The sequence below is a fragment of the Penicillium macrosclerotiorum genome (genome assembly GCF_028827735.1).
Source record: "Penicillium macrosclerotiorum strain IBT 26536 chromosome Unknown utg000014l_segment0_segment0, whole genome shotgun sequence".
Lineage (NCBI taxonomy): Eukaryota > Fungi > Ascomycota > Eurotiomycetes > Eurotiales > Aspergillaceae > Penicillium > Penicillium macrosclerotiorum.
Genome location: NW_026643093.1, coordinates 73,313 through 87,126, shown reverse-complemented (window position 1 = coordinate 87,126; position 13,814 = coordinate 73,313). Strand labels below are relative to the sequence as shown.

The 13,814-nt window shown below is 50.7% G+C and overlaps 6 protein-coding genes across 6 annotated transcripts; 2 read left to right on the top strand and 4 right to left on the bottom strand.

Moving 5' to 3' along the window:
• Positions 1-102: 102 nt before the first annotated feature.
• On the bottom strand, positions 103-875 carry N7462_011608 (Aldo/keto reductase subgroup; the record flags this gene model as incomplete). Its single annotated transcript, XM_057083322.1, has 2 exons — positions 103-671; positions 758-875. 2 exons carry the CDS (start codon positions 873-875, stop codon positions 103-105), a joined length of 687 nt encoding a protein of 228 aa, XP_056927735.1.
• A 3,898-nt stretch (positions 876-4,773) lies between these two features.
• N7462_011607 (type 1 glutamine amidotransferase) lies at positions 4,774-5,805 on the top strand (the record flags this gene model as incomplete). Its single annotated transcript, XM_057083321.1, has 1 exon — positions 4,774-5,805. One exon carries the CDS (start codon positions 4,774-4,776, stop codon positions 5,803-5,805), a length of 1,032 nt encoding a protein of 343 aa, XP_056927734.1.
• Positions 5,806-7,181: 1,376 nt separating this feature from the next.
• On the bottom strand, positions 7,182-7,677 carry N7462_011606 (uncharacterized protein; the record flags this gene model as incomplete). Its single annotated transcript, XM_057083320.1, has 2 exons — positions 7,182-7,257; positions 7,358-7,677. 2 exons carry the CDS (start codon positions 7,675-7,677, stop codon positions 7,182-7,184), a joined length of 396 nt encoding a protein of 131 aa, XP_056927733.1.
• A 216-nt stretch (positions 7,678-7,893) lies between these two features.
• Positions 7,894-9,231, bottom strand: N7462_011605 (uncharacterized protein; the record flags this gene model as incomplete). The annotated part of the gene is made up of 3 exons (XM_057083319.1): positions 7,894-8,568; positions 8,638-8,951; positions 9,087-9,231. 3 exons carry the CDS (start codon positions 9,229-9,231, stop codon positions 7,894-7,896), a joined length of 1,134 nt encoding a protein of 377 aa, XP_056927732.1.
• Positions 9,230-11,300, top strand: rfeD (uncharacterized protein; the record flags this gene model as incomplete). Its single annotated transcript, XM_057083318.1, has 5 exons — positions 9,230-9,343; positions 9,553-9,721; positions 9,801-9,952; positions 10,122-10,538; positions 10,602-11,300. 5 exons carry the CDS (start codon positions 9,230-9,232, stop codon positions 11,298-11,300), a joined length of 1,551 nt encoding a protein of 516 aa, XP_056927731.1.
• Positions 11,301-11,919: 619 nt separating this feature from the next.
• N7462_011603 (Cytochrome cd1-nitrite reductase-like C-terminal heme d1) lies at positions 11,920-13,321 on the bottom strand (the record flags this gene model as incomplete). Its single annotated transcript, XM_057083317.1, has 2 exons — positions 11,920-12,757; positions 12,924-13,321. The coding sequence occupies 2 exons, from the start codon at positions 13,319-13,321 to the stop codon at positions 11,920-11,922; spliced, it is 1,236 nt and encodes a 411-aa protein (XP_056927730.1).
• Positions 13,322-13,814: the final 493 nt, after the last annotated feature.

The window sequence follows — 13,814 nt, the reverse complement described above, 5'->3', positions numbered from 1 at the left end:
GAGCTACTTTCATCCGTGATGTCAACAACCATTGGTCGACCTCGATGAAGCAATTTTCTGGTCATTTTCTTCTGTGTATTTATGGAACTCAATACTATTGTGTTAAATGTGCAAGGAAGGTTCTGAAATATTCGCCGCCACAGCAGTTTGGGGTCTAAAGGAACAGTATGCAGTTACTACAATGCCTTTTCCTTGCGCATAGTCAACCAAGCGCCGCTGAGTGAGATAAGGATGGTGTTCAATCTGCAATACAGCTGGCTTGATGCTCGCGTAGCAAAGCAGGTCACTTATCAGCTGGATCTGGAAGTTGCTGACCCCAATGCTTCTTGTGAGCTTCGCTTTAACCAGAGACTCCATGGCTGCCCATGTTTGATACATTGGAACGCAAGCAAGTTCCACGGCTTTGTTCGTAACATAGGGAGCTGTCCATCCCGGAGGATAGCTTTCAGATGAATCAACATATTTGAGAGAAATGGGAAAGTAAATCAGATATAAGTCGAAGTAATCTAGTCCCCAATCTGAAAGCTGGTTGCGTACAGCAGCCTGGACATGTTTGGGGTCATGAAATGTACACCAGATTTTTGACACAATAAAAAGCTCACTGCGTTGGACGAGTCCATCTTGAATAGCTCGCGCGATCCCCTGTCCGGCTTCAACTTCATTTCCATAATCTGTTCCAAAGATCGTTAGATAGGCATATGACCTGATTGAAATAATTGACTAGGCTTACCGCGGGCGCCATCAAATCATCGATAACCTTCTTTTTTAGCTTTGTAAACTTGATCGGCACAAACGGCCTTGCTGACATCCCAGAGACCATACCCGGTCAAGGGCATCTCATAGCCATTGTTGAGCAAGGCTTTTTGAAAGGACATGGTTTCACAAGATAACTTGACGTTCAGCTTAAGGAATCGCTCCCTAAAGGTGACAGAAAGGAGGATAAGAGAACAATAGGTATATGTCCAAACTGCACAGCAAGAGAACCAAGTTTTTACAATGAGATACTGGTGCTAAAGAAGACTAGCTATTAGAGGATATGATAGCCTATGGAGTTGTACTTGAAATTTTTGGTTTGAGTAAACAATCACCAAGTTGAGATGAGATATCTTGAGTCATAGAGGTCCTAAATATCCTGAAATATATTTTCCAGCTGCCTCCAAGAAGTACTATTTATTTGTGAGTTAACACAGCACAGCTGACAACTCGGATCGAAAAGTTTTTGTTGTTGAACTAGGTTGCATCCTCACTCACAGATCCCCATTCTACGTAGGAGACCGCAAAATTATCTATTGGAATTGTCTGACGAAAGCTCTTCCGGTCTTTAGAAAATGAGAATCACATTTCCTCACATGTTCAAAGCCCCACGGCAACTTCGTTTCTACTCCGATAAACCTCGTCAAACTCCCACAGTTAGTGAGATAATGATTATCCGGATTTGTGTTGGAATGGGAGTGGCATTACCTTTTGTGACACCGGCAATCAATAGCCGGAATGGAAGATGGAGATTGCCAAATACAGAGCAAGCGGAATTCACACATACACAATTTGCTAGCATGGCAACTACATCATAGCGAAGATTATGAGTCTGGTCCCGAGGGTATTGTGACTCGATTCGGTTAGTCGAACTTCTTGCCGATGCGAAGTATCAGGTGCGGACCAAGTTTTTTCTTAGTCTCAGAAATTGTGATAACTTGATCGAGAAGGCAATATTCACCCAATCTGGTTCTTCTCACCTATGTTGTGCACACTGTGGAGCAATTGCCACCGTAGTCTGTTCATGGAAGAATTCCGATTGCCCAGGAACAATAGATCTGCTAGCAGCTGTATCCCATGGTCCCTTTTCATACTTTTCTTATCTTGAATTCTGGAAACTATGCTGAATGAAATGGTTGTTGATTCTGTAGAAGTACAGAGCGATCATGTTACTTGACCTGGTGCGCTGTTAAGCGAAGTCAGGTCTGAAAGTATAATCAAACTTCCCAAAACTTTTCGTTCTCATGTTGATGAATCTTCCAGTATGTTAAAAGTGCAAACTTGCCTTCTCATCTGCTCCTGATTTTCGCAATATGAACTGACATCTGGCTATATATACTGGAATAAATTCAGGAGCAATGAAGGATTTTACTCAACTGGCCGTTTACGCTCTGCGACGTCGGGCTCATTTTTTTTCTAGCAAAGCCCGAAGTAAATGACCCTGATACGAAATTCGATTACATTATGTTCCCCAACAAGTCAGTGGTATCCCAAAGAGAATGTCAGACAGCACCCCGGCAGTCTGTAGTCCAGACAAGAACTTTAGCCTTGACCAAGCTGAGGTGAGTTCCTATCCAGCACAGTGTTCTCATTAGACAATATCCGACACACCGTGTTTTACCTTCCATGCATATCATAATTGACATGTAGTACGGGCCGCACTCTCTAAATGCCAGACGAAGCGTATCCACGCGACTCTCATTAGAGCAGCAAGATCCGATAACTCGACCTAGCAGTAAACAAGAAACACAAAGTCATCATGATGATCACCGTACAGGTGTGATCAAGTCCTGGCGTGGCGCGCTCCTTCTATTATTGCCTGTATGGCTCAATTTTTGAATGACTTCTATCTTACAACTGTCGAAATAGCTCTGCCTTCAATCCAGTCCGACTTGGATGTTGCGACTGCTACTTTACAATGGGTGGTATCCGCATATATTTTGACCTTTGGCGGCTTGCTTCTATTGAATGGTGTCTGCGCCGACATGTACGGCAGGAAGCTAGTTTTTGTCTTGGGATGGTGAAACTAACGGTTTGGTCGCTGCCAAATGGGCTTGCTGGCTCTTTCATCCAGCTTACTGTCTTTCGCGCACTACAAGGGATTGGTGCGGCGATGACGATTCCTTCTGGACTAGGTATCATTACCAACTTCTTCGTCGAGAAAGACAGAGTAATTGCTATGACACTTTTCGAGGCATCTGGCGGAATTGGATTCTCACTTGGCCTGATCACAGGTGGCTTTTTGACGGCATCTCTTGGTTGGAGATACGTCTTCTACATTCCTGCATCGGTAACTGGCATGATATTCCCGCTCTCCTATGTCACGCTTCCAAACAGTAAACAGTAAACGAGTAATTTCCAAGTCATCAAAATTGGACTGTTCCGGAGCGGCCATCTCGACGGCCGGCTTGGTACAATTCATATTTGTTATCAGCGGCGGCGAGTTACTCGGATGGAGTTCACCGCTCATAGTCACTTTACTTGTGAGTATTTTTCTTCTGTGCGGATTTATTTGGAGAGAAGCGAAGGCGTCAGATTCAATCATGCCATTATATTTGTGGAAACTTCCAAACTTTACGGCGTCTTGGCTCAGTGTCTTCAATAAGTTACCTTGGTCGATTCTTCTGTTTAACCGCTCACGCTCAGTAGCTGCTTTTGGTAGATATCAGGGCACTCTTTACGACGCAACTCTGATTTCTCAAGAGATCAACAAGCTCAGTCCAGGTGACACGGCTCTTCGGTTTCTTCCCATGGAAGCTACTGGCCTAATTGTGTGTCTTTTTATGACTCCGATGTTGGAAAACTTCTATTCCAAGTACCTCCTGCTTGCGGGAGTAATTATCTGCACACTTGCCCCTCTGCCATCAGCCCTCATGAAAGAAGGAGACATCAATTTCTGGGAACATGTTTTTTCCACATCTATCCTTTGCGTGATGGGTCCGAGTATAGTCTTTTGCACTGTAACCGTGGTATTGCTTGAATCAGTGCCACCTGACATCCAGAGTCTTTATGGTGGCATGATACATACTGCTTTCCAAATAGGCGGTAGTTTTGGTCTCGCTATGACAAGTTCAGTGGTCCAATCCTTGGAAACAAGCAAGGGACACAGTTTGCTTCAGCAGTACAGGATTGGCATGTGGTGCAGTATGGTAATAGCTGGCTTGGATTGGTTATTGCATTTCTTGGTGTGAGACGGACACACGAGAATCAGGAAACAAAAGGGAGAGGTGAGGTCTGAACATGCAAGAGCAGAGATATCATTTACATCCTAGAAGCTCCTTTGTCGGAAAATGTCCAGAAAAAGTAGAATAATAAATCATGGCCAATTCATCCCTAGATCTTAATCATTTGAAGGATCAAAGTATCTCAACTAATGAAGTAAGATATGAGTTTTAAAGAACAATAGTCAATCTTACAATCTCTTTCATTCGATGACATCTGAATTAAGCTCATTGTAGATTGAGCTCTTGATCAGTCAAAACCCGGGGAATATATTACCTTTGCCTATTAATTCCATCTTGGCATGAGTATGCTTATTTATTTGCTTGTTCTGCCCAATAGGAATTCGACTTGGAGATCTTGTCGTTACATTGCAAATCTCCACATCCGTTTAAAAAGGCACAAGTCCCATCGGCCATCTTCCGCCAAAATTCCTTCTCAAAGCCTGTTGGGCACCCCACCAACCCTAGAGAGCGGGCTACATGACTAACAGAATCCCGCGCAGTCACCAGTCGCTGGCACAGTGTCGGTGCCAACCAGGATTGGGCTTCCTCTTTGGGAGGTGGCCCTCTCCACCCGATTACTCACTGAAAACCCTTATCGGGCATACGAATCCGTTTCCACGCCCTATCAATGACTACGAAGCATGCCCTGCTGTTTTTAGTCCGAGCAGAGATACTTTGCACGACTCTCATTCTCATCATTAAGATTCATTTTCGCCATTTTCGTTCATTTTTCCCTCTCACCATCAGATCATTTTATCGCCTTAGAACGCAAATCAGACCTGTGGACCCTTAACACATGGCCCACCACCGGATCCATGTCGCCGTGCTAGACACAGACGTTCCTTGCCCGTCAGTATACGCCAAGCACGGTCTTTATAGCTCTCAGTTTCGCGTCCTTCTCCAAGCAGCGGCTGCGCGCATCAATCAGGATCCAGATATTACCCTGCATAATGGCCCACTGACTGTGCATGTCACGGCATTCGATGCAGTGGGCGGCTCACTGCCGCCACTGGATTGTCTGCGGATTAAACCTCATTCTCAGGACGAGTCCCATGCTAGTAGTCTATTCAGCCCAGTCGACGCGATTCTCATTACTGGATCGGCGGTCTCCGCATATGATCAACACCCTTGGATCGCAGATCTTCAATCGTTTGTTCAGATCGTCCACGGCAATTACCCTCGAGTCAAGTTGTTCGGTTCCTGCTTCGGCCACCAGCTGATCGCGCAAGCCTTGCTCTCAAGCGCCACGGAAGAATCAACCGCTAGGTCTACGTTCCACGTTGAACCTGCCGCGGCAGGCTTTGAGATGGGAATCCAGCCCATCACCTTGACACCCTCCTTCAGTGCACACTTTGCGCCTCTCGCTCGCGTATCATCTAAAGGTCCATTTCGCATACAGTTAATCCACGGCGACCAAGTAGTACCTACGCCCGAGGCCACCGCCGCTGCTACCGCCTCTGGCAAGTCCTCCGTCTCCCTCCCAGCTCCATGGATGAAGATCGGCAGCAGCGCTCAGTGCCCGATCCAAGGACTGTACAGCCCCGGCCGCGTGCTGACATATCAGGGCCACTTCGAGTTCAACGCCACTGACAATGTCGAGCTCACACAAGCCTTTGGACGCCGCATGAACTGGCCCGAGCCGCTGGTCGCCTCGTACGTGGAGCAAATCCAGCGCTCCATCGTACCGGGGCAAGACGACGACGATGACTCGAAAGCTGCGGCTGAGGCAGCGCTACTCTTCTTCGCGGGCGAAGACCAGCCGGCCGCCCAAGCTGGTACACCAAGCGGCCTGATCACGCCGCCAATTGAGGAGCTTGTTGCCGCGTGAAAAGGGCTCGCGAACAAAGCTCTTGGTACGCCTTTGTGTGGACTGGATGCGTGATTCGTATTCGGCAAGTATTGCCCGGGGTGTCCGATCGAGGGCTTCGCCGCATGCAAAGCGGTCGGAATTGTGATAGATCCCGACGGTCTTGACCGGAGGCTGATTGAGAGTACCGATGTCTGGTCAGTAGGGATTGTATTGGGGCTGCGTTCCCGGTCTCCCTCTTACTTCCCCCTCGGGAGTGGCGAGAACAAGGTTGCCTGGACTGAGTAGCTGGACCCTGCGTTGCTGAGGCACGGTTGGTATGTCGTTTCTGCAGGAAAGGGATCTGGTAGGTGGGTCTTGTAGGTGCCGTACGCAGGAAATCTGTGTGATGACGAATGTGGGCGGCCTGGTACGTGAGTTCAGAATTAGATATTGTGGATTCTTTCTTTTTTCTGGTACATAGATTTGCATGTTACACTTATATATGGGTCGACATATGCGTGGGTTGTGAAAAGACTATCCCAGTAAGCATGTGTGGGTGTTCAATCAGAAAATGCTCTGGTGATGTCTGACCTTGTAGCATTTTTAGCTTTAATATCTTATATACTATACTACAGTATCTGACCCGTATACATAATGGTATATTGTTTGTAGATCTATAGGTGAACAGGGTAGTGATCAGGAACTTTGGCATAAGCTGAGACCATCTGCATGTCAATGGGTTCTCAAGCGGTGGAGAAATCCTCGTAAAGTATTGAGCTTCAACAAATTCCAGCAAAATTGATCCACTATTCTCTTTAAATGGGGGTGAAAAGATGAAGCTAGGGGTCTGAATAGTTTCCGACCATGTTCAATATGAGTAAATATGGTCGAAGTAAGTAGTAGCGCGACCCCGCCATCCCTCTTAGCGATGTTGGACAATCAAAACTTCATACATTTGAAAGGGTAGAGAAAAGGAAATTCAATGAAAGCTTCTGGGTTTCTCCCATGTCAAGAAATCCTGCAGGGTCCCAATAGCAGAATGGAACCTTATATTGACTATTCATTTGTACTGATAGGCACTTTGGACCTATAAAGCATGGGTATCTGCGAGTGTTTTCAGCTCAGATCGGCCCCGCAACCACAGGTGATCACCCTGCAGCTTGCATGTGTAATGTATACAACGTATTTCGACTCCTATTTGTCTTTCATTACCATATCCTTTCAATTCACCCTTAAGGACAGAACCGCCATGTCAAACACCGGTTCGGGGGATCTCTTTTAGAAAGGGGCTAATGGCAAGTAGAGTAGGACCACCTATTGCTGATCACGATCGGAGGAACTGTCCCGCAGCACAACCATCTTGACGATTACGTCCCCCGAAGGGAAGCACACGCCAAAGAGTGTATCATTCGTTTCTAGTGCTTGCCAGCTCCACCAGACTCGATCTCCGCTCCGCCGTTTCGGGGCACGCCCCCTTGTCGCTCCTCCACACTGTCGGGAGGGGGTTGTATCGCGTGTACCGCATGTACCGTCGAGACAGGAGTGATGGTCTACAGACTAGGTATGGAGTCAATCCTTTTTTGATGCTTACTCCGTCCACGAGACTGCGGTATCACACCGTTTGGGGTTCAGTCCAGCCCGGAGTGGGCTTCTTGCAATGGCTCTCAGAGTTTTCGCAGCTGCTCCTCTTTTGCCCTCCTGCACGGCCATCCACATCCGGGATGGCGCCCTTGCCGCAATGACCACAGACCAATGGGCGTGCTGGTAATAGCGAACTCTGGACTCCGCAGCGCCGGATTCCGGCCAATCAGGCTGCTTTGGGATGCTCTTCATCGGCATGTGCGCCGTGCCAGTGGAGTCGGTTATACAAGACGTACCGGTCTCGGGGTAATACGGGATACGCTGTTTCATTGCGCAAAGTCAACGCTGGGAGGGGGACAGACCGAAGGGGAGAGCAGCTCGGGAGCTGGGCAATTGGAACGCTGGGGGGGGGGGCACAGAAGCTGGTCTGGTATCTTGACACAGGAAGTGCATGTTTAGCTGGAGATGATTGGGTTGATTGGAGGCGTGTATAGTTGGACGGGCTTTCCAGCCCTCGAGAGTTTAGACGCACGTAAACCAGACCGTCTAAGCCTCAGTCTGCGAACGGCGAACGGTGCCCCCGCGGGGGGAAAGAGCTGGGACTTCTTCGCCATTCCCTACAGGTATTGAGAGTCGGCGGGCGCTCTTGATTCTCTTTGTATGCTCGGTCGCAGATCTCTTTGACAACTCCTTTTGTATGGGGAGATTTTCTTCAGGTCGGTCGACCAGGAAGGCAACGGTACGCGGCCTGATCCCGCCTCCGTTGTCTCCGGTGGTAATACGGGCGTAACGTGGCGCTAAGGAGTTTGCCACCCGGAGCTCCTCTCCTTCGGGAGCTTCTGGAAGAGCTTGAGAGCTGGAAAGCTGGGAGCTGGGGAGAGCTTCGGAGGGGCCGCTGATAGCGCCTATCGTGACCACCTGCCCCCTCGCCCCCCCCAACGCCGCACGTTGATGGTGAGCCAGATTCACTCTGGATGCCACTGTGTTCGCTTTGATCCAGGAATAGATGGCAGCGGAAAAAAGACTGTGTGAAAATCTCGACCCAGACAGCTGATCCTCGGCGTTCCACCGGGCTTTCCGGGCGTAAAATGACCGTACGCGACACACTGGCAGCTCCGTCCCCGATCCCGGTGGATACTGGAGTCGATAAGTTCCCTCGTCTCGTAGCTCCTCGGAAATCCAGGTTGTAGCAAGGCCAGGGAGTCTCGAGAGTTCGTGAGTCTTGGACAGTCAGTTCACATGAGGCCTGGATGCTGTACGTGCACATCATGCGGGCCAGCAAGGACCTACAGTAGTCGCAACCGAGCACTCGAAATTGACCCCGGGCCGGATCCCTGTAACGCCCCGGTGATCGCTAACATCGCTGACTTCGATGGATCCTCTCAGTGCCAGCTGTTCAGGAGTCCACGCTTGTTCGAACAAGCTGGAAGAGGGGGAAATTTGGAAAATTTGGAACCCTTCAAATCCAGGCATGCCGTCGCGGGGTATGGTAATTACGGTAAATACAGCGCCCTCGGCCTCGAGTCCCTTGTAGGTACCTCCCCGCAGAGTCCAATGACGGCCGGTACTTGGAGTGTACCCCGTGTACTGAAGGTACGTGAATTCTGCAAATAAGCAGGCCGATTACTCGATTACTGGGACGGCACTACGTTGTATGAGCCGCTCTTCCTTTCTTCCTTTCGCAACCTCTGATCCTCTTGATCCGCTCGAATCTTGTGAAGCTCATCCGAACTGGAAACCCTCGTCGTCCTGTTCTCTCTCGCCTTCTATCTTGATATTCCATTCTGGTCTCTTCCCACCCCACGCCACCTCTTCCTCCTCCCCCGGTGTGCACACAGAGAGAACAAGAGAGCCAAGAGCGAGAACGAGGGCCTTATGCACCATGCCTCCGAGAAGCTCACTGACCAGCTCCTTTTCGGTCACGGACGCCAACAATGAAGTCGTGTGTCCCTTGAAGAATAATGACGGCTCCAATTGTCGCAAGCGATGTCTGGGAGTAAGTTCGCCTCCCTTCGTGTGCTCGTTACCGCCCTGCCATTCCCCCCCCCCTCCCCTCTTCCTACTTTCCCGGGCGCCGAAAAAGCCCCACCTTCAAGACCATCAGCAACTTGAACAAAATGCGACAGCACCAGGAAATTTCCCTGCGAGATCCGATCTCTCCGCAACGATCTCGAGTTCACTGCGGCTAACCATGCTGGCCGATAGGAAAAGCGCTATCGCTCTATGCAAGAGCATATCCGACGTGCGCATCCGAACCACTACATCCCGAAGCTCCCGGCTACCGAAGAGAGCTTCCTTCTGATGGTCAACACCCCGCCCGAGCAGCGGGCGCATTTGTCCCCTCCTGATCCCGTTCGGCCCCGACCCCGTCACGGTCAGTGGTCTTGCTTCTTTCCCTGCGGCTATCCTTGCCTGTCCGCTTCCCCGAAGGATCTACTGACGGATACCTACAGATTTGGCGGATAGGGACATCTATGTCGCCGATGCCAGCTCCCCGGCCACCCCTCGAGCTCTCGATGAACCCCACCCGGCCGCGGCCACCGCGGCCGTCGCACTGGCACAATTGCACCACCATCGACTGGCATCCGACTGGGACACGGACATGGTATGCTTCTACTAGTTGGTCGTTTCTTTGCTTACTTGCTCCGTTACACTTCTCTTGTATTCCTGGTCTCCCTGTTTCTCCCCTCTCATTTCTTTTTCCTCTTCGCATGTTTCACTCAACTGCTTGAATGTATGGATCATCGGGCGCTCTAATGCTTTCTCACTTTTAGGATACTCATTCCGACACCGATATTCATCAAGGTCGCATGCGCTCCTCCATCGAATTGCCGTCGTTGCGCGACCACTTCAAACAAGAATCGCTCCCTCCATTTTCGTCTCCACGACCGCGGGAGCTTCTTCCGTCGATTCTGAACCATTCCCCGCCCGGTCGCTCCTCCACACTTCCCCCCATCCAGCGACGAGACAAACCCTCCCGTCCCCGCAAATCTTCAATCTCGCAGTCAGCCCGAAAGCCTAAACACGAACGGCCAAAGTCGAAGGAATTCGGCCGCCGCCCCAGTCTGGGCGATCGCAAGGCCCTGTCGGCAGAGCCGCAGACGGCTGCGTGGGCGCAAGGCAAGCGATGGGAGGATTTGATTGAAGCAGCCACTTCAGCGACGGAAGCTGATGACGAGCGATATTCTGAGGTAAGCGATGGCCTCTCCACATCGTCTTTTTCCTTCTGAGATGAGCGCCAACTGACACGCAAGATATCATGGCAGGCTGGTCGGTCCCCAACCATTGCCCCACTGCTCGCTAACTTGACCTCGGCACCATCTGGATCCAAAACTCGGTCTTCGCTACCACCAGCTTTCCAGTCAGCACAAGGACTTCCGCCGCTCTCGTCGCATCGCCAGTTTCCGCCTTATTCATACGCCGCTTCTCCCTTGCACAAATCTCTCACGCCTCCTCCATTTGAAGGGCGCAATCGGGATAGCGACCTCGAGCCGTTCCCGTCAATTGAATCATCTCTGGATTCGATGTCTACCACTTCCGGGAAAAACTTTCCTTCATCAGCCTCGGGAATTGCGCGTTCTACCAACTCGGATTCAAGTCCCGTCTTGAATTTGATCCCACCAGTGGGGCAACAACGCCAGCACCATCGCTTTTCCAATCCAACCCCGGCTTCCTACCGCAACAAAGAGATTCAGATATATTGTGCCCACTGCAAACGTCCATGGGCCTTGAACGAATGCTATGCTTGTACAGAGTGTATCTGTGGAGTCTGCCGTGAATGTGTGCCCATGTTCATTTCAAGTCCACCTGCCGCCTTCCGAACGCCAGGCAACGGATCTCTAAACAACTTCTCGCCCCCTGGCCCGACGAGCTACCCGAGTGGTGCTCGGGGGTGCCCGCGCTGCCGGACAATGGGGGGCAAATGGAAAGCTTTTCAGCTAGATGTGAAGTGATTCCCACATGAGCGTGACGGCAAAGCTTGTGCGGGTTTACGGATGTAATGATTTGACGCTTTGATATATATGGTACATTGCCATTCGTCTTTCTTTTTTTTGGACACTGCATTTATTCAAGAATTATCATCATGCAGCGCTGCGGGTAAGGCCCAGTGCATCTTCCTTGGCCTCGAATGGACTTTGTTCTATCGAAAGGTCTACATGTTCGGTGCTGGTTTCCGAAAAGACAAAGAAAACCTAAGGAAAAGCTGGTCTTTTCTAGCCGTGGTGCTATTCCGCTCCTTATCTCTTTGAATTCTCAATTTCTTGGTTTTCTCCGGTGGCATTTTGGGGTTTTCCATGTTAATTCATGTGTATGGTTTCCTTTCATCTTGGTCATGAGTTATACGTTTGTTATTGATTTATATGCCCCAAATGATGTGATCTTGTGTTCCAGTGATTCTTGTTTCCTTTTCACGTCATGCAATTCCTATAGAACAGGATGGGTGGACAGATGGTTCTGGAGAGGCAGGACTTGGCCTGGCAGGCCAATGCGGCTCAGTTCTGTTGCACTCAACGTTCTTCATTCATATTCACGTCCACATTCTCGATTGATGTTTCTTTTTTTTTTTTCCATTTACTCAGCCCAGATGACACTGCTCAGTCCCTCTGCGGAGCCTACCTTCCCCGGCTCTCCGACCTGTAGCTCAGCAACCTTTTCGATCAGTTTTCCCGTTGCGGGATCCCGTCGCACAATGACCACCATGGCCGACGCCTGGTTCCCAATGGCCACTAGATCACCCGCCTGGTTGATCACAAACGTCCGAGGCACCTTTCCATACGCCGAGGTACGATCTCGCAGCTTGATGGCCCCGTTGCTTGGTGCGCGGCTCAGGGTGACCATGGAGTCACTTGGTGCAAAGCCCTGGTCGGTGCGGATTGAGACATAGATCGCGTTGTTGACCATCCGGATTTCAGCGGGCGTGGCTCCCTCCGGCATTGTACCGTTCGTATATGGCACCAGTGTCTGTTTCTTGTTGAAGGACAGACACCCATCCTGTGAATATGCCACATCAAACACCATGACCGAGCCGCCAATCTCGTTCGCGAGGTACATCATCGTCTTATCGCCCGCGGTCCCGAGGCTGCTCTGACTTCCGCCCATGCGGGCGTCATGGTCCGACCCGTCGGTCCAAAACACGCTATGCCGTGGGCCAGTTCCCAGGGGCACCTCCAAACTGGGACACTCGCGTAGCTTTCCTGAGACCTCGTCGATTGAGTACACGCGCACCAGATCAGCGCCAAGGTCGGGGCTGACGAGAAACGAGCCTGTGGGGTCGATGAAGACCCCGTGCGGGTGCGGAGAGTCCTGCTGCGCCGTGGTGCCCTGGTGTGTCATATTAAAGTGGAATTCTTGCAGGGCCTCCTGGTTGTCGCTCAGAGGGAGGGAGAAGGTTGACACCGCCGACCCCTCGCTGGAGTTCCATTGTTAGTTTATATTCCCGACAGCGTTGCGCAATAAAACCTAGAGACTTTCCAGATCCAGTTCTCCTCCAAATGAGGTCTCCAAGCTTTCCCCGTAGACGCCATCTCAAGCACCCGAAAACAAGACAGGAAGTAGACAAGAAGCAGCAGACTTACTAATGCGCAATCCCAAGAAACTTGCCCTTCTCTGCCTCATACAACACACTATTGACTCCGCCGCCGACTGTCTCTGTCTTCGCGAACTGGTGCAATGTCCCATTTCGCGATGCTCGGTAGGCCGTCAGCGATCCCCCGCCCGCGGCTGTCCCACTCTCATCCGAACAATACACGGTGCGTGAGGCCGCATCGAAGGTCAGCCAGCTCGGCATATCGCCGCACGTCTTTTGCGCCGAGGCGAGGGAGAGCGAGTCGCCGCTTAGGGAGAGCGTGTAAACATTGCCATTGTAATGCGTTGCCCAGAGAGTAGAGGGTTTGGAGGGCGGGGAGGGCTTTTGACTCTGTGAGGGCGAGGCAGCAGCGAGGCTGCTTAGGATGAGAGTTGATAAGAGCTGCATTGTTTCTGGTTGAGGGGAAGAAAGCAGGAATTGGGGGCGCGTGGTGTGGGAATAGTGCTTGTTGGTACACACTTCACGCGGTAGAGGGTGAGAACCGGAGCTGGCGCTGCAGAGCTGTTCCGGGGATGAGGATGGAAAGAAGGAAGAGCGGGGGGTTGCAGGAGGGCTGGAAGGTATTGATTCAGGGCGCGTGGGATGATCAACAGCCGATTAATTGTTTTCCAGGGTCCGGAGTTTTCTACCCGGATGGCGTTGTGACTTGCATCGTGCAGCGACTCCTACGATGCCCAATATTATGGGTGGAATGGATCGACGGGGGAAGTTGCTACAGTTGGTGCAGAAGTGGAGATGCAGACGTCAAGGGATGTGTTTGGGTTGAATTGGGACTCGTTGCTACCTTGCAGAGATGACGATGGATATGATTCGCCTAATTTCTCCGTGACAGAAATGTACATCTTGTCCTATTCTTCTCTTTTTTCTTTGCGGAGGACGG